At 42.3% G+C, this 25208-nt stretch overlaps 2 protein-coding genes across 2 annotated transcripts in view; one reads left to right on the top strand and one right to left on the bottom strand.

Moving 5' to 3' along the window:
• The window catches only part of LOC139814715 (uncharacterized), a 29034-nt gene extending 17183 nt beyond the window's left edge, over positions 1-11851 (bottom strand). The window contains exons 1-4 of the mRNA XM_071781186.1: positions 10846-11851; positions 9809-10039; positions 5384-5497; positions 218-529 (exon numbers count right to left, since the gene is read on the bottom strand). Of these exons, the coding sequence (XP_071637287.1) occupies positions 218-529; positions 5384-5497; positions 9809-10039; positions 10846-11101 (913 nt within the window). The 5' untranslated portion in view covers positions 11102-11851. The remainder of the gene's footprint in view (positions 1-217; positions 530-5383; positions 5498-9808; positions 10040-10845) is intronic.
• Positions 11852-18162: 6311 nt separating this feature from the next.
• LOC139814497 (uncharacterized) overlaps positions 18163-25208 on the top strand; it is a 74604-nt gene continuing 67558 nt past the window's right edge. The window contains exon 1 of the mRNA XM_071780784.1: positions 18163-18361. The gene's annotated coding sequence lies outside the window, so the exon portion shown is untranslated. The remainder of the gene's footprint in view (positions 18362-25208) is intronic.

Below are 25208 nucleotides of genomic sequence, written 5' to 3'. Positions count from 1 at the left end.
ATTCGCACTCATTTGTATCGTAATGAGGATCTACTTGCTGCTTGCTTAAGCATTAAATAGAAAGAACATCTCTATTTCATTTATTTAATTTTTAACATGTAAATGCTAATGAGATTATATAGGTACATATGCATTAGAGCTTCGCGTAAAACAAATTAGGTTGACTTAGAACCATCGGATCGCACTAAAAATATGCAACAATAAGATCAGAACTCACCGCCGTGTTGAGGACTGCGCTTGTAGCAATCCTGATGAACAGAAGAGCCACCGGTAGCCCCGAGGTGTGTACTGGAAGCCGGTGATGCGGTCGGGTCGGTGTTGTTGGGGTTGGTGCAGGCACCGCTAACCGAATTCGTGGTGACGTTGTTGCCAGTCTGCTGGTCGTGTAAGTGACTGCTGCTGTGATGATGGTGATGCTTATTCCTCCCGAAGGATTCGAGTTCCCGCAGGTGGGACCTGAACGAGGTCGGCGCGTCGAGGAAAGGTCTTTGTCCTAGACCGAGCGCACGGAATTGCTGATGTTGCTGCCCTGAAAAAAATGATTTACCACACACACATATATATATACACACATACATCATACTACTTGTTCGTAATCTTGAGAGTCGTTTAAATTTATTACCTACAATCGAAATCGATATTAACATTTGAATTGACAAAAAGGTCCTAATATTTTTTCGATTACAAATTGCTTCGTAAAGAATTCCGAAATATATTTTAGACATTTCCTTTAGAGGCCATCTGGATTTTTATGTCGCTTTGACACGATTCGGACACGATTGGAATCTCTAAATCGGGGAGATCGACCAGCGCGCGTCTACGTCATTAGCCCAATAGAACGGGATAATGAAGAAACTCGACCTCTCTTCCCTTGATAGACTTCAATAGCATTCCTCGCATATCCGGGACCTCACGGATAGGCAGAATCTCTTGCGAGCCAAGTATCGCAACGTACACATAACGCGGGTATTCCGATTCCCTATTACGTTGGATCCTAATACACGTTTGATACATATTGTTACACGACAATGCACATGACTCGGCACGTGCATAAGCCCGGACGTTTACATAATGATCGGAGATGCATAGATGAAATGTATTAAATGTGAAATAATAACGTTAACTTTTAAAAAGTTACAAGCCCGGATGGAAAATGGCAGACAAGAATTAAGTGTGATACATATATTTTTCGACGTGTCGAGAATTAATTTTTATAATTTCAGATTTTCAATATTTGCATATTGATGTCTGTAGAGAGACAACAGAAACATTGAGGCCTACTCATTAATTATCGATAGGCAACAGAAGTAGCACGTTTGCCTTGCCCGTTTTTCTCATGCTTCTCTCAACCTCTTCTTTCTCTCTTTCAATGGTTTCAGCACGAAGGAGAAGCGAAGAATGGGAGCCTAGGCGCAAATTGTTATTCTTCGAGAGTAGAAGGGGAGGAAAGAAAGAAAGAAAGAAAGAAAGAAAGAAAGAAAAGAAGAGAGAAAAGGAAGGAAAGACAGTGAGGAGAGAAAGACGAAGATGGGAAAACGAAGATAAAGAAGGAGAGAGAAACACCTCCGGCCACGAGGGCGAACGACAAATAAAGTTCGACCACAAACTGCACGAAATTGTCGGCGAGCCCAGATGGTCAGCTTCAGTGCTCTGACCGATGCCTACAAGATTATTCCTTGCTACCGACTGGCGACTACCACGATCGGCCCGCGCCAGGAGATACTACAAGCAAGAGGCTCGTGTATAGGGCTCCGCGCGGATCCCACGACTTCTCACGTACCGGACACCGATAATGCTTCAAACGTACGGAACGTTACGCAGCGATGGGCCCGCCGATGTACTCCTTGCTCGGTTCGGGCTCGCTCTCGCGAAAGATTAAACGGTAGGCATGAACTTTATCCGCAAAAACCTTATGCCCGAGAAATTTGAGAAATATAGATAATTTCGTGGTAAATAAAATGTTGCAGGATTTTTAAACACATTAAATACGGATTCTCGTTGCACAAAGAACCATATAATCGCGAATGCAATTTGGCGATAGTCAAGATATAAGAATGCGAAGACGAAGATGGTCGTTAATTAGGCACATGAAAAAATTTAATTACAATAAATAAGAATGATGGTGATATAACACCTTCATCAATCGCCCCTCTAACTCGTGAAGCATGGATAAGCAGAGAGAACAAGGAAGAGAGAGAGAGAAGGTAGGACGGAGAGAGCAATAATTCCAATCTCTACAGCACGAGTGGTGGACTTATCTAATCAAAGTGTGGCGGCTCCGGGAGGACGGAAATAGCGCGGCTTTTTCCTCCTCTCTAATAACGGAGCCTCTCTCTCTCTCTCTCTTCGCCCGTCTTACGTTCTCCTTGACGCCAGTGCCCAGGCCAACGCAGCGTTTCCTAGATTTCATTCTCCTTTGCTCTTTTTTCATTTTCTAACGAACGCACTTGGCATATCCATGTACATCCGCTCTCGATTTCAGATCGTTGTAACGATAACTGCGAATAATTTTTCCAGAGACTACAATTTACGATTAGACGCTCGAGCGGAAGCTTCGCTAGATCCGTCACTTTTCGACGTCGCTTTATCAGGAGGTGGTCTTTAATCAGACTTTTCGGTCGCCGATAGAGCCTTCCTCTGACCGGTATCAGGATCAAGAGTTGGCCACGAGGGAATCCAATCGCGAAGTAGCCCGGTCCAATTTTAACATTTTGATTGACGGCCACCGACTGCCGAAATTGCTTCGTATGATTCCTTTCGTCGCTATCGGTTTTCTCGAAAACAATATTTAAGAGAATGTCGATTGACGAACGTACGATTTTGTAGAGATAAAACGGAATATTGATTGACCTGGTAGTAAGAAATCGACGAATCGGTACCTCTCGCGTATTTTACGATACAAAATCCGGGTCTCGTGAGTTTCTCAAAAAGAAATACCACGTCACGTTCTGTCGCTCGTTATTAAGCAAAAATATCGAGAGCGGAAAATTCACCGTCGGCGACGCGACGTACCAAAGGCGATACGTCGTTGTTCGTATTAAAACGGAAAATCATTTCGCGAATCTATGGCATCCTACTAATAGACGACATTTCAAATATGGATCAATTACGGAGCGAAGCAAATTCAATTTCGACCTTTGACTGACAGCACCCATCCATGGCATCGATATCGTTTCACTCACTTGCATTTCGATGATTTTGGGCCACGGTGACGGGCAGCGGCCACTTTGTTTCGCGGACGCCTCTCTCGTTCTCGATTTATCCGTACCGCGCTCGATTCGTCCTGCGTAACGCTACTGCTACTGCCGTTTCAGTTATTGGCAACTGACAAATTACTCGGACACTACTTCGCCGTCATTGATCCGTCTATCACGAAAGGTCAAAGCTATCACCTTGTGCTTTAATTTTTAGAGAACAATCTCTTCTCTCTTTCTATCGTTGTTATCAGAAATATATATCTTTTCTTCTCGACGGAATGTATTATATTATAATGTATTATAATTTATCTTGTGTGGGGATTGAATGTGAGAGAAAGAAAGGACATTTCTCCTGTCAAATTCGCCTCTCTTCCTGGAGGACAGGAAGGACTATTCTAAACTCTTTCGCTGCCAGTGTTGCGAAGCGGTGAATTACGAAAATTGCCCGATTATTGGCCACATTGGTCTATGGCCTATGGCACACGGAGCGCGGCGCGGAGGGATGATTTCCGATAACAAAAAGCTTGCGATTATGCACGCAATAATGAGAGTCGGCAGGTGTCTGCGGGGCATCGAGCGTCGCGCATTGTTGGCAGCACAATGAAAGCGCTGCCGGTTGTTTTGCTCGACGGCGTTCGTACGCCGCGCCGCGCCGGTTGCTGCATAGATTGTCTCCCTGGTGCGTGCCAGCCGATGAAGCACGCCATCGGGGATGCCAAACCCGTGTATGCAATATGTCGTCATGCGTGTTCTATTCCGCGACGCCGACGGTCCGTGCCACGCGACACGCGTTCGTTCGCGTTGTCTCTTTCGGTTCGGAAAAGGCCAGTAGGTCGGCGATGCGACGTCCGGTCGTCCGGTCTGCCATGCTTGAACCGACGCGACAGCTTAAACGACGTAAACAAGCTTCTCGTTTAAAGCGGGTTCCACCTACCACACACTCTTGTGGATTATCGGAATTAATATATATAAAGTCTACAAATTATTTCTAAACTTATAATGATTTTATTTTTTCACAGATCTACTGAGACTCATTATTAGATTAATTATTAAATATCAAATTTTTCTCAGTGGTAAATAAATGGATCTTGATGGATTTCAATTGTCTCGGTAAACATTTTGTCAAATTTCTTCCTTTAGGACTATATAAGCTTTTTCGAGAATTAGTAATCTGTTGATGATGAAATCAAATGATGGATTGTATCGAAGTACTCGAATCGGAATCAAACATCTTTGGGACGTTGAAGCGTTGGATGCCACAAAGGTATAAAAGTCCACGGGCGCGACTTGAAACTTTAACTCCGTCGTTAAGTGCACTTTATGCTGGCTGGAAAATTGACGAGATTCACGCATTTTTGCACCTGGTCCCGCCCGACACGCGGCCTGAGTCAAGCAGTAAAAACAACAGTAAAATCAATCACGCTCGACCATTTCGAAAAAAATAGTAGAGCCAGCGGGTGTACGCGGCGCCCTGCTTCTATCAATACTTTATACAACAAATGCGAAACGCCCGCAAAAAACTGCCGTTTTCGCGGTTAACTCCGCAACGGCTATTAATCTGATATCGAAATAACGACCATTTTTTTGCTCGCCGCGGATGCATCCGAAAATAGGTGTCGGCTGAATCGTCGGGCGCACAAGCGCGCGATATCTCCTTCTGATCCGACGCGACGCGACGCGACGCGGAGGGACGGAGGACGGACCCGCAGTTATAAAACTGGAGGGTCGGGGCAGCCACTCCCGATCGACTTTTACTGCGTTTCGCGTGATTCTATCAATTTTGGCCGACCAATAATGAATCCGCCAACAGAATGTTTTAGTAATTTTTCGGGTGTTTCCGCGGCAAATTAGCGTAAGTGAGTTAGCGTATCCGGCGCGCACAAACGCGCGCGCGCGCGCGCGCTTGTAAAAGCATTGTCTCCCGCGTGTATGCGTGTATACCCATGCATGTGTATAGGTACGCGAATAGCCCGACCCGAAACACGCACCAAACGCGATACGCACGTCGACCACTGCATCATCGCGCACCATCTGCTCGGTAATGACTCCCCATTACCGCGTACAGGGACTTTCGTTGAATTATCGGTACATTTTCAGGGAATCCCCGGGACGGTGCAGAACCGCGTCGAATAGAAATTCGAACTCGCGATCGAACCGTTGCATAAAGTGTCGCATGTTCCACTTACTCGTTTTCGATCGTGGCTCCCGTGGTCCATCGACGGTCACCTTAATCGCCCTCGTGTAGGTTGCTACTTGGGGTGGCGACGTCGACACAGTAATGGTGATGCTGAAGCTCTTTCCTGTCACACAGAGAATACGATATATTTATGTATAAATTGCCTGTATACTGAAGGATTTGAGCTTTCATCGTTTAATTTACTTTACTCTTTTGTATTGTTCAATTAATTTATAAATGGATATAAGTAAATTAGATAAGATATCTCGGTTCGCAATTTCTTCGTAAAATCACTACACGTATAGCCTAATAAAAATGTGTGTTATTTTTATATACAAAATTATTTTTCTTGAAAAATACGCACGTGATTTAAAAGGAACGTTTTATTTATTACATATTCTGCATCATAGTTATATATATTACAAGTAGTTTTTGTTTATTTATTTTATCAATTAAAAATTAATAAACATATTTCTATCTTTGAATATGACGAAAGTGAGGCCCAATTTATAATTTGCAACTTTGCAATTACATCCGTGTCTATTAGATCTTAACTCGGAGTCTCGGTATTCTTAAGCACGTTAAAAGATAATAGAAGAGGAGTGGATACTCAGGGGTGGAGCGTCGTGTACATATATCATCAGTGAAGGTCTGGAAGTTGAAGGCTCGGTATATTAATTCCTTCTCCATAAACGTCCGTCGGAGAGATTGACTACGCGCTCTTAAACGACCCATCGCGCGCTAATATGCATTCGGTAATTCGCCGCTCTTTCGCAACTCTTCCGTAGAAGCAGCCAGTTGTCCCTTTTGACCACGTGTCCCTCTCGGACTGCTCGGACAGAGGGTCCGTTCGCGCGGCGAGAAATTTACACCGAACTTAGCCTCTCGTTATTTACGTTCTCCGGAATTAGAAACAGACAAGTTCGGTATGTTTTAGCTAAACGAGTTGCCTACGTAATAGCCGACCCGACGTAGCAGGCGATAACTTAACGAAAACAATTCGTACGATGCCATTTATTTCGCGAGGACCGTTCGCCAAAACACTCGGTGTCAACTTGTCCAATATGACGAAACGAAACACGACCAAGACTGCTGTTTACGCCCAAAAGAGACGATACCTAACGCGTCGCGGACATGCAATCGTTTGTGTTGGCGTAAATGTCAACGATTTGTAATTGTCTCCCCTTGGTACACCCAGTTCCACCTCGCTGTGTCTGTCAACATGATAACCGGCATCAAACACCGCCAACCCCCGCACTACCCCCGGGAACTGCAACTGACTGCAGAGCTACATGGCGTTATATCCCAGTTATATCGCGCTCTCTCCGCTCTTCCGCGATAGAATCACCCCCGTTGCACCCTCCGCCCGGTCCCAGGATACCTCCCGCGGCCGTCATTGCCATCGTCATCGTTCATCTGTCGCGTGCAAAGAGCATCGTTCCGGGATGTCGATTCAAATTTTTGCGTCAAAAGGCGATTTCTCTCTAACGTGATGTTTTTTTTTGCAATGCAAAAATAGACGGTCGTTGGACAACGAGGATAATATGTAGATAATTTTTATAAGTTCTCTTGATAGGGCTTAACTTTTTGGAAAATACTGGGTCAACGAAATTAGAGTCAATCGTAAGATTGATAAGATCATTAAAAAATTTTTAAAATCAAAGATTAAGATGGAAAGATTTTAATTGGAAAATCGCGGGAAATCCGAGGATTACCAAAGTCGGAAGAGTGGAAAGGGGGAAGGTGGCGGCCGATCGGAGGAAGGGTCGCGCGTTGAACTAGACCCCCTCTTCCCCGGCCGAGTCCATCGCATTTGGGGCTAATAATGCCGCACAGCCGACTCCCCTCTCCGGCGCCCGAACCTGCGGTTAATACTCGATGATGGGAACGGTCATCTGCAGAGACAGGACCCAGCCTGTGCATTCGCGAACGACGGACGGTCGGTCGGACGAACGGACGGATGGACGGACGGACGGACGGGCGATCGGACGGACGGACGGACGGACGGACAAAACCGGGCCACGCGTATGTGGCACCTATATAACGTGCAGCATCACAGCTTGACTACTCACGATCTCCCGTGTGTCTCTCTCCCTGCGCACGTGTACATGTGTATGTGTATGCGTGTGTGTCGGTGCGTTGGCAATACACCGACGATGAGATGAGCGCGCCAACCCAAACCGCCCACACACAACCGCCCGAAACCACTCGAAACCGTCCGTTAATACTCGTGGCGACGAGGCGAGCGGAGGGGAGGAGATCGCGTAGGGCTAAGCGAGCAGCAGCGTATACGGGGTAGAAAGGCTAAGGGGGTGTGGGTGGGCGAAGGGGACGAGCGGACGCACGTTGGTGGTAGGGACGGAGCGGAGGTCCCAGAGTCTCCCAACAGGATGTCTCTGCAATTGTCAAATAATTACTATCGGTGGTAATTTCAGCCGTGTCGATATAGACTGCGGTATATTACTAATTATAGGCACGGGCCGCTTTCGACCCCAGCGATGATGATGGCCGTCGTCGTTTCAGCCTCCGGTCTTCTTTGATTCGGCGCTGCCATATCCCGTTTCTTTCCGACGCGACGCGACGCGACGCGGCGACGGTGCGTTTTTGCAATTATTTGCTCGTAAGTACAAGAGTATATATATATATATATATATATAAGTGTACGAGAGGCGATAATAACCAGAATCATAGAATCTTCTAAACGCGTGGAGCGCTCACACTCTTTTGAAACAGCGGTCAATGTTTCGTCAGTTTATGATAGTTTTAAATAAAAAGAAAAATGATCGTCGAGACCGGCTTGCGGTTATTTCGCGTTATCTCCTTTTTAACGTAGACTGACTTTAATAGTCGGCTGATTAGAGGTAATAAACCGTGAGGTGTGATCGGTTGTAATCTCTTACATGACACACAGAAGACACGTGTAAAAGCAATTTCAATCAGATATATACTGCCGGAGAAAATTGTGCGGTGAGAAAAATCGTCAGAGGAATATCAATTCGCCTCGATTCGCGAAGTCGCCGAAAAATAATCTCGTCGCGTTGGTACGAGTCGCGCGATCGCTCTTTTTAATCGAGGAGGCAGCGGCCGATTTTTCGTGGCCTCGTCGTTTTAAAATCCTCGCTGCAATTTCTTGAATCAGTTTGCCGGCCGATGCGATGCAATTCAATCAAATTAATAAGTCGCGGAAACAAAACCTCGATGATAGGAGGGCCGGGTCGCCCGATGGTGGTGGCCAGTATCAACACACCGAGAGCGGTTTGGTCAATCGCCGAAATTGAGTATTATGGATTATCGGGGAGAGATTGAAACGACAAAAAAAAAAAAAAACATAACAACGAGCCGAAAAATGGACAAAGGGATCGAAGGATTTTGGGCGAGGGAAGTGTCTCTTTCGCTAATTGACTCCGGGGACCGATGCACCTGTGCGTCAGGAGAACGAAATCGCTGACCCTGCACTTCATGATCAAATCAAATGAAACATAGATGACGCGCTACGGGACGAATATCCCGCCGTATACGAGCAGTCCGACCCGTTAATTCATAAACGCGCCCTCCGGATCATGGGGTGCAAAATGCATTTGTAGGCTTTGACAAAGCTGCCTGCTGATCCGTGAATAATTATTATAGGCTGGCAAATCGATATTTCGAGAACGCAAATGAGGTCGAATGTGCAACTATGAAGATTTCGTAAGAAAAACAATTAAGGACTTAATATTTTTACCTTGTATCGCGTACAGGAGATGCATCTTCTTATTATATTTATTATATTATATTTTATTATATTATAATTATTAGAGAGAACGTAGTTGTGTTAACATTGTTTTTCATTACGATTTAGTTGATGTTGCTTTGATATTTTTATCAATTAATATTTGTACGAAAGGACCGCGAGAGATAAGAAAAGGGATACAAAATTAAGGTCGAAAATTAAACAAATCAAGAGCATTGATCGACAGCGTTGGTTGATTTTGGCAAGTCATCCTCTCCGTCTATATCTGTTTATATCCGTTGGATGATTTCTGATTAACGGCCAGTTGTTTCGAATGCTCGGTTGGGGCTTGTGGCAGACATCGAGTAATGACTCTGGGGGTGGCAGGAGAGCGGGAACTCGCGAATGGGGACACGGGGATGGACGAGGGTGGCACGATGATGATGATTACAATAACCGTGATTTTAGAGGGCTGGAAATCGCGGCACGCGCTTTTGCTCATCCTAATACACACAGTGCTGCAGCGTTCTCTTGTGAACTTCAATATGATCAAAGGTATAGTAAATTGTTTTCGGAAAGATAATTGGAATATGAATATAGACTTGTTTTACAAACGCACGATGTCTTTTGTAAACGTGACACATCACTAAACACGAAATACTTTTTTGCTGAACAGAAGAATGAATTTAAAGAGGAAGACAAAAAAATGTAACAATCAGGACTTACCCCTGCCGCTCCTGCCGACGAATCTAAGGTCGTTAAATTTAGCGACTTGATTCTTCATCAACGCGGTAGAGTTTCGCAATTCGGCGCAACAGTTCTCGTCGTTACCAGCGCGAACTGTCACCAGAGTCCCATCGCCAACCTCGCCGAGGGCAACTACTTTAAATGCCACTGGAAGCGTTTTGTTGGATCGCCAGTGCGTCGGTAGTTGACTGCACAGAAAGTACGGCGACCCTGAAACAAAGATTTTTATCATATGTAGAATCGCTCGATCTAATTTAATATCTAATTTAAAATATTTAAATGTAGTTTCAATCAGGGTTGTGCGGTACATTTCAAGATTACGTCTACATGGATTGTTTACGTATTTTTTATATTATGTGTATTATACACGAACCTTTTTCATGTAGATAATATAAGCAATGTAAATTATTATAAATTAACTGATTGATTAATTATTTGATTTTTTAACTATACTTTCACAAACAGTCCTAAAAGAATAAAAAATAGTTTTAGAGATTAGGGGTTGAATTATAGATATATTTCAGTTATAATTTATTAATTAATTAACTTTACCATTATATTAAACGATACATGGTACTATATAGAAATATTATTATTTATATCTCGCTGATTTGTTAATTTTTCGTGGCATGCTAAAAATTGTGCCCAAACTAATTAGTAGTACTTACTGAAAATAAAATTGTGCGAACATAAATTCCCGATATTTCTAACGAAATGCGAATGTTCGATGATCGATAGATTACTCATTGTTTACATGACACGTCAAACATAATTTACATTGTGCACATGTAGATGTAGATTATTATATTTTACGCGTAAACAACCAACCCTGACTGTCAATAGAAGCGTATAATGCCTAGATGAGAATATTTTAATATTAATATTTTAATATTTGCTTGATCTAATTAAAATAATGAGAAGAGTATGCGAAAAAATCGGTCTTTCTTTCACTTCTCTTCTCAATAATATTTTTAATATTTCTTCGCAATAATTTAATTGATATCGTTGACACCAACCTGTCCTGACCAGTTCTCCAGGATGTTCGGCTTGCGCTTCGCCGACGAGCCTTTCGGTCCACCATAGTTCGCCGACGGCGGCACTTTCGCTCATTTCGCCGCCTCCACCTCCGGTGTCGGCGTCGTCTACTTGGTGGTACCTGCTGTTTACACCTTGCAGCGGCGCCAGGGAGGGACCACACGGGCCGGCGCCTTCGTGAGATCCAACGGTGCCGTAATTCTCCCCGCAGCCCACGGAACCCACCGGTAGATGCATCCCATCGGCCAGTAGCCGCCCCTCGTCGCCCAAGCACGCACCCCCCGGCTGGGACGTCGTGATTTCACTTACTTCGCAGACGGAGGCGACTTGGTCGTGCCTCGCTACCAGCCTCCGCAGCAGGTCTTTCGCCGTCGATAAGTCGTTTCGTAATCAATAAGTCGTTCCTTCTTCTCGATTGCATCGATTTTCATGATCGGTCGCGAGATCATCACTACAGGCTTAACACGGCGAAATTTCGTTCCGGTCTTGATCCATGGATCGATGCAGCAGCTGTTTTCAACTGAGTCTTGCGATGTACCGTTGCACTTCTTGCGCGATGCGCGATCAGAGAGACCGGTAATTTGAAATACATTGTCACTGTGTCTATCGTCAATTTATTAACATTTAATATCTTAAATCGTCACCAACATTCTTGTTACCACATTGAAATCTCTCTCTCTCTCCCTCCCTATCTCTTTAGAAACACTATCGCCGATGACACTAGTTAAATCATCTGTCGAGATTTCTATTCCTACAGGTTGTCGCAACGAGATGACGTAGGTGAGGATTTCTCGAATCCGATATAACGTCACAGCGTTACACTTGGATAAACAGCGCACTTTTCCTACATAACGCCTCTTGACATTTCCTTCTGGCAACGAACCGAGTCATGATCGCGATTGTCGGTGTAGCGGCCGGTCGACGATCCTCTCGCGCGAACGTCAGTCGCGGTCGACGGTGCGCGACGTAATGCCGCGCGGAGCGGCTCGGTGGACCGCGTGTTCCGCGCGTAAGCGGCCCGGGACGGCCTAAGCCCCGCGATTCTGGACCCCCGCCTCCACTTCTGCCCCCGAACTGACGCCCCTCGGTGGCAGGAACAAGCTACGCTCCAGCGCTCCCACCACGCAAACCGCCCGCCCCACGTCGCGCCACTTTTCGCACCGTGATCTCCGCGGCGGAATCTCCAACGTGATAGTGCCCCTCGTCGACGATGACGTTCTTTCTTCAGAGTTTCCGTCGTCCGGCCGACGACCGTTACCGTTACTTTCATTGACGTTTGCAAATTTCCCAGATCACAAGCTGACACACGCGATATACATCGGGATATACGTCGGGATATACTCGTGGGATTCCCTGTGTGTCAGCACAAACATTTATATTTCCTATACACTGATTAGCGATTTCGCGCAATCGTGTTTATATGTTCAAGCACTTAAGTCTCGAGACTAAAGGTCGACGATAGAAATTTACTTATTAAAGTATATTATAGATTTTCATACATTTCTATTCAAAGTGCATCGGTCGTAGAACGTAGTCTGGTCAACGACGATCAGTCGCCGTTCAGACCACCTCTCTTGGCGAAGGGGGAAGTACCGATAAAATTATCGATGTTATCGCATAATTTCTCAGGACGGCCCAGCCTCCCAGTGGCCACGATATGATGAGTCCAGCCTTCGAGTGATTCTTCCCCTCCTTTCTTTGCAAAGTGGAAATGCGCGATGTGGGGATAGAACGCGTTTTGCTGCAGTATAATACAAGCTAGCGAATCTCCCATTAAGCTTATTCACTGTAATATAAATTAAATTAAGAACATGTTCAAATAATTTATTTATATATAATATGACTTTAGAAGTAGTATTATTATTTTATTCTTTACTTCATAAAAGTATATATAAATGTGGTCTTTTTATATTTTATTTTCCGTAATTTTTTATATAATACATTCATTTAATTATGCATAAATAAATTATATACTTGATTAGAAGAATTTTCTAGATAAAAAATGATCAAATTATGATCGAAGGATGAACAAATATTTTGAGGAAGAAATACTTCTTCGGTGCATAGATATATCGGTGTAGAGTGACTGGTTAGGTTTCTTTTTGATTTATGCAAAATCTCAACGATACAGCATCCCATCAAGCAACGGCAAGGCGTAACAAGTGTCTGTGTGACGTCATTCGGCTTTCTGGAGGCGGAGCCTCTCGTTGGGGAAGCAGGTAGAGGGGTCGAACTCTCCCGCATCATGCATCGCTTGCCCCACCCTCGCGATTTTGTTCCTTTGCGCTTCTACCGCTTTCCACCTCCTGCCTCTCTTGACCCCTTTTCCTTTCTCGAGGAAGCTTGGATCTCAATGCTTCTTGTTGGAATATTAAAATAATGATGACAAAGAACGATATTCTTTATAGTAATCGACTACTGCGTTTATTAAATAATTCTCGATTATTTTTGAAGAACTTATTGGCTTGACTCTTTCGAGATCGTTCGATCCAATTTTAACATCAGATTATATAGTTTTACAATTTGTTGTTCAAATAAAAAATAATGGATATAAATTATATTGTTATCTGTAATTACATTACGTAATCTCAAATAATGATAATTTTATAAATTGTCAATTTTATACAAGTTTTCCAAAGAAATTATATATATAAATAAATTTATCTATTATCTATAACTAATCATTAGACAACAAGAAACGTCAAAGGTGCTATCATTTTTATGTGATTTGTTAGAAAGTTCTTTGGACCGTCATATTTTCAGGCTCACCAAAAATTCTGAATCGCGGTCGCAAGATGCTACTGTTCATTGCACTGTGGTCTGTGCTCAAGCGTAATCGAGAAGGTAGATGCGGTTTGCCGTGTTCGCAAGAATATAGGTGATTAACCCCTTGGATGTGCTCCTTGTGTATGGGGATAAATTTATCAATCGCTCGCCTATCCGCGTCGCGAAATGTTCGGAATCGCCGCAAAAATCGGCACTACGATCAATCGCGAAACCGCAACCGCCGCGACCGCATTATTTGTATGTTACACAAGTAACAACGTATACGAGCACGAATTAAGACATTAACTTTTTCGAATTTTTTCTCGTTAGTAGCAATTCGGTAGATAAGAAGCGTCTATGTTTATATGTATATGAAGCACATGTACAAAGAATTAGTACGTTCAATATGAACTAAATATATTGTAGATGTAGAATATCAGAATATTGTTATTTGATACGTTAAATAATGATCTTGATTCTTTTGAATTAAATACATTTAGCAAATAATATTGCAATAAGAAAGACTATCAAGAATAATAATTAATCTTTAGATGATAAATTCAATCATTTGTTTTACGGCCAACATCCGATTGAAAAGAGATTTAGTAAAACATTTTTCAACAGCGACAAGATTATGTCCGACGGCTGCATTAGGCAGTACGAGATAATAGATTAACAGCGGGTAGCCAAAATAAATAGAAAGATCTTTTGACGCATTTTTATCAGTGCGACGATATCGCTCTGAGCCACTTCCAGCGCCACCGGAAAAGCTTACAAGACCGCCTTATCGTTGATTGTTTTCTCAGAAAAGTGTTGGCTTACACAAAGTATATTATTCTCTGCGATGTGTGCTTTACGACTCGTTTAACAATTACAAAATTAGGTTTCTTCTTGTTAGGAAATTTACTTTGGTAGAGAGATTCAAATTTTTAAAGCCATTTGATTGTTAAAATAAAATAATTCTTTTCGTTTCTCACTGATTCTATCTCTCGCTAAAAATTTCCATTAAATAATTGAATTATAATCTTAAATAAATGCTATATTTTTATAGGAAATATAAGTTTTACAATGTTATGGTTTAATATAATAAAAATTATATTACAAAATCTCAAAGGACATATTTATGTTTTATAATATATTTACCTCTTTTTCATTGCAAGCTTTAACGGTGAAAGGGAGAAATTCTTGTTCTTTCGGTGGATAGAGGCGGTGTATCGTTAGGCATAAGTTAATTTGCCTTCTACGCGAAAGCCGAGCTAATGAACTATAAATAAGGGAGGAATACTTGTGCCAAGTGGACAGCCGCACTTACTGACCCTTCGTAATTAAAATCCCGTCCTAAATCAGGACTAGGGATGCGATTAGACGAGGATCGTTCCTGTTCCGTCAGCTTACCAGCAAATCCGCCGCGGCCCTTACGCATTTGAGCGTTCATTTTCCTCGGTTCTTACACGCGTGTGTATATCTGTAAGTAGCAGATAACTTTATTACAAATATAAAGCTTCTCCAAAAATTAATTTAAAGAAACATGACTAATATGAAAAAAAATGCAAGTTAATACAAGTTTTAATGTATATGAAAATTGAAATCATACATTGAAACCATTTTGTAGTTAAATAATTTGGAGTTATAATGGCCTAACGGCAAATATGTCGTGATACCAGAAAGTATTATTGTTAGAAACGAAAAATAAGAACGTGGTTTGTTCGTGACCATACGGAGTGATTCTTTTCGTTTCCGTTTCCGATATAATTTGTCTTTCGTTAATTCAGCTACGAAGCGTGCAGTTAATAATCCTTTTGTGCAGAACACGCGATAAAACGAGGGCGGGCGAATCGAGAAAAAAATTTGTCGAAAAGATGGTAGGCGAGGGTTGCTACATAAAAAAAATATATATTATTCTTACATCTTTAAAATACAAATAGATACAAATAAACAAACATGTTCAAATGAACGTACGTGGATAGTGCTACGAGAAAGAACAAACACAAAAAGATTGCCTTAAAATGCATAGAAGATTAAGATCAATATTTAATCCTAGATATAGAATTATTCGTTAATTTACTGTGTATACGAATGTTACTTATACAGAGCTCATAAAATAGAGCTTATTTTATCGATGTATCAATTATTGGAACACTTTTATTTTATACAACGGAATAATAATTACGAGGTATACCAGTTGTTTGAAATAACACTATTTTACCGTGAAATATTAATGGTTAATTAAGATTGTTCTCGAAACGCTTCTCTTTCATTTTATTCTACCGTGTCGTTTGAAGGATAAGTGGCAGAGGCGATAAAAATGGAAACAGAAAAAGAAAAAGAGAGAAAGAGAAAGAGAGACGCTACGATATTATAATAGATACGACAAATAGAGGTCTCAAATGCGCCACGATTAAATGAGTTGAAATACAGCTTTCCCGTCACCATTACCTTCCATCCGCACGTCCCTCTCGGCGGTTATATTTTCCCCGACCACCGCGACGTAGATACGTCCACCCTTGTATGTTCCGTTAATAAGCTTAATAAAGCCCCGCTGCGACTGTCTCCCTGTATTGTCCAGTACACTCCAGATTCCAAAGGTACAGGGATGGCACTCGAGTCTCACGTAACTTGGGAAAGCAGCACCTGACAATGCCATCGATCACTGAAAAATTACGTTTTCATGAAACTTTTAGACGTCATTGAGAAATGTAACTTATTAGTTATATGAGATTAATACACAGATTGTGGACGTTACAAGATACATTTAAAATTTGATACATTCGTTATTAACTTGGACATTTTTAATGATTTAAATCATTATTCGAAAAAGTGATACGTGTGCTTCTTTGCATATATCGTCAATTATTTTGCTTTGCATGATTTTTTTAAATGTATAAATAATATATTTCACTATTTTGTAACATAGATGTCAAGAAATACACGTAATAATGCACTTTAGAAAATGATAACAATCGCGCGAGCGACGCATCTGCTCGGTTGCCAAAATTTATAGCTTCTACCTCCCTGTACTTACAACAGCGAGGAATGTAAGCTCGACAAGGTCCGGCTTTGAGAAGGACATCAAAAGGATGATAATACACAGACGTGAGATTTGCTCCACCTCTCTCTCTCGCGTTCGGATCCTATTTGGTCGCGCACGAGCTTTAAAGTACGAGCTTGCTCGTTCGTTTGGCTTGGATTGCAAAGCGTAAATTGACTGAAGTATTAAATGGAAGCGTTCAAGTAAAAACTATCCCATATAAAAATGTTATAACTCGTAAATCAGGATTAAAACAGCAAAATCTCTTTTATCGAAGAGCTTCTCGTATAATTTGATTATCTTGAAAAACTTCTTTCAATGTTACAAATTTTAAATCTCAAAATAACATTATCACCAAAATAATTAAACTGCTCTAGTTTTTCAGAACTTTTTTATTTTCTTGCATAAAAAGTAAATAGCGAAATAAACTAAATAATGCATTTTATTCGTTCATTTAAAATACATCGAGATGTACTGAATTTTTATCATTCTTATTACGTTTACAGTAATTACCGTAAGCACCATAATGTATTGTTCGTAATCGTAATTTTAGCTTTATTTAACCTTATTTGTTTTATTCGGAATAATTAATCAAAATTTTCATCAAAAGTGCTCACGAAAAATCGAGTCCATTTGTGTTACAGATTTCTATAAACGTTAAGAAATAATAATAATTCGAAACTAATTCCTTCTTCTCTTTTAAACGGAAAACATAAATTTTAAGGCAGTTGTACCAACATTGATCAATTTATATTTATATAATTTAATTTTTAATTTTTGCTCCTTTTTTATCATTGTAGTATCGTTGAGTAATTACATATTCGTTATTACGTGCAACAACGTTTATTACATATAAAACGACGGCCTGTGTGATTTTTTTCCAGGTAAAAACTAGTAAAGATTAGATTCAATTAACGCTACCGCGGCGCGGGCGCGCGGGCCCGTAGGCAAAATTACGCGGGCATGCGCGGCCATCTTAGTTCGCGCCGTCCTTCTCGCTCCTTCTCCATTGTCGACGGTGCGTTGCTCCGGAGCGGTGCGGCCGCGGTTTCTCTCTCGCTGAAAGCGAGTCTCGCGTGCGCGAATAAAGTGTCGAAAGCATTCGAGGATGATCGCGAGTGCCGAGACTGCCGAGGGAAAACGAGCAACCCTCGGTGTCGCGATATTTATCTGCCAGCGCGAGCAAACGCGCCAATTCGTGACGAAAGGTTACTTTTGGCTACTTGGCGAATGTGCCGAAAACGTGATCGTCGCGCATATCGCGTGATTTGTGCGTTTCCAAGCGTCATCGCGCGGTCATCGGGAGTGCGGGATCGATCGTGTCGAGCTGTGGCTGTGGATCGTCTAGCGCGATGCGCGGGAATTGTCCGTTCGCGAAAGTTTGATTCAATAAGAATGTGTCGTGATTCGCGAATCGCGTCGCGAGTCGCGCATGTGCAGTCGTTGCACTTGCGCTGCGTGCCGCGTCGCGTCGCGTTGTTCAAAATCGGAGCGGATTTTGGAAGCGGTCGGGACTGTCGGGAGTGCTCGGGCTCGGGAGTGAATAAACGCGTACTAGAACTCTGTGACATTTTGAACTTATCTTGGATAGACCACGTAACCAGAATTTCGGAGCAGGAGTGAAGGAAATGGAAGACGTTCTCGAAGCTGCGGTCGGCATTCCTGACGATGGCAATGCGGTGACACCGGTGACACAACGACCGGTGAGTTTACGTATTTATTGCATCCTCGTATCTGTAATTATCTGTCTTTTACTCTTTTTCAAAACGAATTGACATCACGCAATGCTATTGTGCTTTAATGGAAACGTCGTTATATTCTTCACAACGTGTGCAAGACCGACGATAGATAAGCGGAAAATATAATTCGTAATCGTGCTTTGTTCGATCATTTATTATATTATATTATACTGCGTGATCGTCGTATATCGACAACTTGGCAAACTTTCTTATTTGTAGTAGATAAAAAAGAGGTCGGTAAAGTAGATCTCTGAAATCGCACGCGACATTGTTCAGTTATGTTATCCGTTGCGATGGTTGCGATGCGCTTTCATGTTTCACTGCCGATGGCGCCACTTCGCTATGCCACGGCCACGTGTATTTTCTGCGATTTCGCTGGGGTTAGGGATGATTGCTCCGCAGTCATTTGAGCCATTTATGTATGTATGTATGTACATACACTGACCGGCAGGAATGCCTGGACATTTTGATATGTATATGACATATATGATATGTACATGTATATGTATATGTATTATGTCCAGGCATTTCTGCCGGTCAGTATACATGTTTTTACGAGCGATAGTGCAATAAACATTTGAGGAAAAGTGGTAGATACGATTTCAGCTGAAAAAGAAATAAAAACAATAAGAATAACAAGACTCATATGTATGGAGCATGATAAAAAAATTGAAGCTAAATTTTTATTTACACCTTTTAATAAAAAAATATTTGATGAGTGCCCGATAGTATATTATTGTGAGATAAAATTATTTCTGGTTTTTATAGTGTGCCTTTTATTATCTCTTGGTTGTATTCTATTATACAGTTTAATTTTCTATCGAAAAATCAAATAATTTTAAACTACATTTAATTAAAAATAATATACTAGACTACTAGAGAAAATAAAAATATTAAACTTGCTATATTGCACACATATGTAGGATAATTATTACATTTTTAATGATTATGAATTATTGATTTTTAAAAAGGCAAAACTCGCAAAATTTGTATCTTTCGAAGCTAAAGCTTGACCCATTTTTACTTGTTCTTTAAAATTACGCGTTATCAAGTTTCTTATAGAATTATATTTTTAACAAAAAATCCTATTAATTTTTTTTAAATTAAACTATTCGTGGGAAATCGGTCCTCTTACAATTCTACAGGAAGATACGTTTACGGATTACACTTGGCAAAAAAAGTCTATACAGAATATTTATCCGCCTGGCCGCTACAACTACCTCCCCCTTCTCTCTCTCTCTCTCTCTCTCTCGGTATCCTAAATCGCTGAATCTCGCTGCATTATCCATTATCCCCCTTCCTATCATCCCCCCGCTAGGCGTAAGCCACATTATACGACACCCGAGAAAATCGGGAGCACATCCTGTGCACCAAATGCACCCCGGTCGACAACAATGGGCCGGGTTTTGCACCATTATGTTACTGGGGGATCGCATTACTGGCCGATACGATCTGGCGCGCTTTCAGCGCAGCTCTCAGATTGTATCGCGTACGCGCATGAATGGCCGGTCTTTTTCCTTTTCGGCGATCGCCACACACAACGCTCGCGGGAACGGCGGAACTACCGAATTTCGCGTCAGTCCGGCGGCCGGCCCCAGAATTACGCAGGGTAATTACACAGTTGCGTAGGTCTTTTTTTCCATGGTTATCTCGCGTGCAAACCATCGGTTAGGGAAGCTATCGGACATAGGCGATTCGCTCTCACCATGTTCGCCACTGAGGTCGGTTGAAATTATCCGTGCGTTTCGTTCTCTCTTTGCGGAAAAATAATTGTAACAAGAATAGCACGTTTAACTAAAACCCTTCGAATCTGTTTTGTTTCTCGCGTATTCGCAATGCAAGCATCCGGATGGACTCATGGTAAAAGCGATACGGCGAACATCCGCCGCGCCACGCCGCGACCGCCCGTACCTATCGCTGTAAAAGCTACGTTATGATACGATCTCGCGTTTTCGACAGCGACCAGATTTTATCGATTGCCTCGAATAAATGGTCGATTTTTTTTATGCCTGGAATAAGGGAGCCGCCGATTTGTAAAACTGCAGCGAGGAAAAACTTGCGCGAGCCTTATCTCTCACTTCTTTCTCCCACGATCTGCTGCGTTTACTTTTCTCCGATATCGTTCGTTACCATCAGACATTCGTATTGATATTGATTGGAATTGCGAGAATCTCAGCAGAGACTCATTTATACCAGTTGCACGTGCGCCGTATATCCTCGCCAAGTCCGTCTTCGAAGCGTTGCGAAGCGCCGCATATATCGAGGCAGTTTCATTAGGACGCGCGGTGAAATATCTCTACTCCGTTAGACAGTAAATATGCGCGAATTAGAATTTCAAGTGTCGCACCACGGGGTCCACGGGGCGGATCGTGTCCTCCGAAAGAAAAAGGATATCGACGAGATGGCGCGAAACAGCGGCGGCGGCAGTGGAGGCGACGCGACGGTGGGACGCAAAAAACGCAGATATATATACCACGGAGAATATTATTTTTTAACCGAGTGATATATGACCGAACGACAATTTACAGAGTTACAATGCCGACTGACGATTGCTTCGTTTTTACGGTTGCTGAAAAAAAAAACATTCCGAAAGAAAACTTCTCACACGTTCTTTTGTTCGTACCGCTTGCCACATCTTTCTATACGCAGTGACCACGACGTAAGAATTTTTTTTTATAACGTTCATCAAGTCCGCATTTTTACCATTAAGGTTCGATTTTTTTTGGTGCAAAAAAAAAGAGGAAATAGAGGAAGGCACGAAAGGAAACGGTGGAGCCGCATGGGACAATGATACGCCGACAACGGTAAACCTTGCTTTTAATTTTTATGAGGTTTTTGGGTTAAAAAGGCAAGCGTGCGCGCACTATATATGTATACTGAACGAGCAGAATTTTCCTTTCGTGGGATTTTTATTAGGATTGTAAAATCCCTGTGGCTCACCGCCGGAAAGAGACAAAAAAAAAACAACGGAAAAACTTTCGAGTGAGACGTGTCGAGCAAGCATCGGCCCAGGTTGCAATCTAGCTCTTAATAATGGACACGTGCTTTTCGATTGAAAAACTTGCGAAAAAACTCGCTGACAAGTGCGCGTTAGAGAAGACTCCTGCAAAAAAGAGCATAACGAGCAACGATGTTGCGAACCACATCGAGTATCTCTCCCGTGGACTACGTTTAAGACCAATTATCAGCGGTTAACACGAATTCCAGTTTACAAATTCGGGAACAAGCAGCAAGAAAAAGGGTTTTTACGTATAGAATGAGAATCGAATTGCGTAATTTATTAAGTCCCATAGTGCTTTATTAGATTTGCGACATACATACATACGTTGCGGAAAAACACACACAGAGAATTCTCCAGAATGTTATTCTAAAGTGAAATCCATTGGAGTTTTTGCCGCGAATTTCTTCGAAATTTAACTTATTAAATAATTTAAAACACGCAACGAGAGACAAGCCCGTTCGCGATCGATGTATTCTTCAGCGTCGACGTTGTCTCGGCTCGTTTGCTCCTTTCCTGTCTGACAAGCATAAATCGATCGGGCGCGGTGTTTCAAGGTAGCGTACAGATATCCGTGCGTGGCGCGCGGCCGCGCGTGTTCAGAAACGTACGAGGAGGAACCGGGTGATCTACTGCTTTTAGGTTGTGTTTACGCGACGATCACCGCCGCCAATATCCTCCTCTCTCTCCCTCTCTCTCTCTCTCTCTCTCTCCCGTCTATCTCTATCTTTCTCTTTCTCTTTTCCCCGTGGAGTTTCCACGGAGAAAGCTCCGAAATGGACGTGCAACAGCTGTTACCGTCACTCCCGATGGAAACTGGCACGCGTTGCCCGCCTGTATAACGTTCGCGAGCACGTACGACTTATGCCAGTTACGAACGACAGATATTGATTGTTCTTCGGGCTTTTCGACCAGCTTCGAGTAATTCGTCACGGCCTTTCGTACGTTTCGGTTATCGGATGATGCTAGTATTCCCATTTGAAAGAATCGCGTCAGATTTTATTTGATATGTACACATGATGTGTCTCGTAACTAGATGTCGGCTAGATAAGTATATAGAACATCCTAAAATTGTACACAACTTTCTTTCGAGCATAGTTTCTTTGACAAACTTTTAAAATCGATATTTGTTTAATCGAAACGTTTTACGAAACGATCAGTTATGAAAATTGTTAGAATATTGTTAGAACATTTGATAATTCGAAAGTATAGTTTAATCAAAATTATAAATAGAATAGTAAGAACTTTGTTTTTGATAATAATAATTTAATTAAAACTGTAGCTGCGCCTTAAATTTGTCCAGGAATTTGTGTTGCGCACGTACAAGAGAATTATTCTTTGTTTCCGCAAATGAGTTTCTCTATTATTAGAAGAAAGAAATCATGGATAGATCGTAAGATGCCATAAGTAGCCGGCGACATATCGCTTAAAAGGCCGGATGTGTCGGCGCGAGATCTTACGTTGACAATTCGCAGACATTCTTGAGAGTGGAGCCAACTGTTTCGGAGCACGACAGTTGCAACAACAGGGGCACGCGCGTGTAATGCGAGCCGGAAGGGCCCCCTGCGATTTCTTCGTTTTATCGCTTGAGATTTTAGCTTAAAGAACCTGCCATTTATTTTCTAATTACGTCTACTCTAAAATAATTGTTGCATTAACTTGCTATTCTTTCCTTCGATCCCAAGATTTATAAGTACGTAGAAAATATTCTGTCATCTGTTTTAATTTTTCATATTTAGGTTCAAAATTCTTCCAAAAATTACACATGGAGCGAAATTTTTTTTCATAACACATGCGACATTTTTACACTGCCCAATTTATTTATATTTAACAATAAACCTGATTTTCCTATCGGTAAATTTAGAGAATTTAGAAAAGACCTAAAAAGAAGTGCTTTATCGCTTTCTTCGCGATTCGATTCGATGGTTTTACGACAGCTAGCTTCGGTGTATAGATATCGAAAGAATAATGCATTGTTGTCCTCGCGGCATGAGTAGCGATCGGGATGCGTCAACGGCAATGTTTGCAGACAAGACCCAAACGGGCCCCTCGACGGTGTCGCGATTCTTTATCTCGCTCTTCTTTTTCTTTCTCGCTCTCACGAGTGAGTCGGTAGCAACGTCGTTCTTTTTGACATACGGGGTGACAACATAAATATAATGTCACGCTTCCGCGCCCGCCAATGAAGGCCGCCGACATCTCCTCTTCTTCGGGACTCGCTGAAAGGTTCGGGGGCCCCATTCAGGCCGACCATACATGGACGACGATTTTTATGGGCCACATGAAAAATGAGGTTAGCCTACTATTTATCGCTCTCCTTCTCGATGTTCCTTCTCTGCAAGTATCATGGAGAAACTGCCCCTCAATATTTTGGCACTCCATGGGGTTGCCATTGCTTTCGTGCAGAATTACGCGCGTCGTTATACAAGTTTGCTCGAAGCCAGCTCTTTGCTTTGCAAGTCTGACTTTTGTGCGTATGAGGGGGACAGCGATTATCAATCCTAAACCGTCGCTCTGTATTTGCAAAGTCCAATGGAGCAACGAGTAGAAGATTTTTTTTATGAATATGATCGTTATCACTTCTTACCGTGTTTTTTTTACGTTACATTTTATGATAAAATTTTTACAATATCAGTGGTAGCCATATCTGATGCCGGATAAAACGGAGATTCTTGTGCGCATATTGCAACATATGTCTTTGTTCGTTCCCATTGATCACGCGAGTACTCGACGCACGGTACGGGGGACGAACCTCGCGAGAACCTCTTTCAATAGGTCTGGGGCCCAATTATACGTCAGAGCTATTTAAAGTCGGGTGAGCGAAAGGCTCGGGTCCTTTTTCGAGAGCTTCGCCGATTTCATGTGGGGTTTCAATTTTGCTGACGGTATACAATGGCGGTCATTTACGTCCGACCCCCGCGGCCCTCCACAGGCGAACGGGACCTATGTGGCACGGAGAAAAACCCGTGTACCTCGACGAGATATCTTCATTATATTGCGGCCACAAGGCCCCCCTTTCGCGTTTCAACATATAATTCATTTCGTTCAGCAAATCAATTTAACCGTCATTAATGTTACAGTAAATTACAATAGTAAACCATTCATTAATGAAATGACAGTTTTAAAAGGTTTGAAAGTATTTAAAATATTTCAAGATTACCATTTTTATTTATATTAAATGTATATGTGTCATACACTTCGAGAGACTTAATATCTTAAACCTTATAAAATTTTAATTAATATTATTTAATTAATAATATTAAATTCGTGATTGACTAGATTGAATTTAATAGGCAGAAAAATTTACGACAAATTTTTCACTCATTATCTTAAAAACATGCAATCTGTCTGCAAATTGATTTTCTCTTATAGAAAGTACATTCTATTTCCTTTATAGAAAGATATTTTCCGCGTCACGATATCTAGAATACTGCGGATGAATCAAGGGTTAAGTGGGAAACGAGAGAGGGTCGTAGGGTGATCGGCGTGGAAGATAGAGCTCACCGGAACGAGGGAGAAAGATACAGAGAGCGTGGAGAGAGAGAGAGAGAGAAAGAGAGTTAAAGGCGACACGGAAGGTTCGTGGTGCGGCGCCTTAGTGGCCACGGGTGCGGTACGAGTCCCTCCGTAACGAGGGCTAGCCTTTATGGCCCGTAAAGATACGTACCGTCCAGTTTACGTTCCCAATCCCCTCTCGCCGCGACCGTACGCCGCTCCCCACGTGGGGAGCCATTGTCTCGGACAACGTGCTTCGCCATCACCATACGTAGTTACGTCGCGTTCATGTACGACGCAGGCACATTCTGGACCCCT

Source organism: Temnothorax longispinosus, chromosome 6 (assembly GCF_030848805.1).
Source record: "Temnothorax longispinosus isolate EJ_2023e chromosome 6, Tlon_JGU_v1, whole genome shotgun sequence".
In the NCBI taxonomy this organism is placed as follows: Eukaryota; Metazoa; Arthropoda; class Insecta; order Hymenoptera; family Formicidae; genus Temnothorax; species Temnothorax longispinosus.
This window is presented reverse-complemented; position numbering and strand designations above follow the sequence as displayed.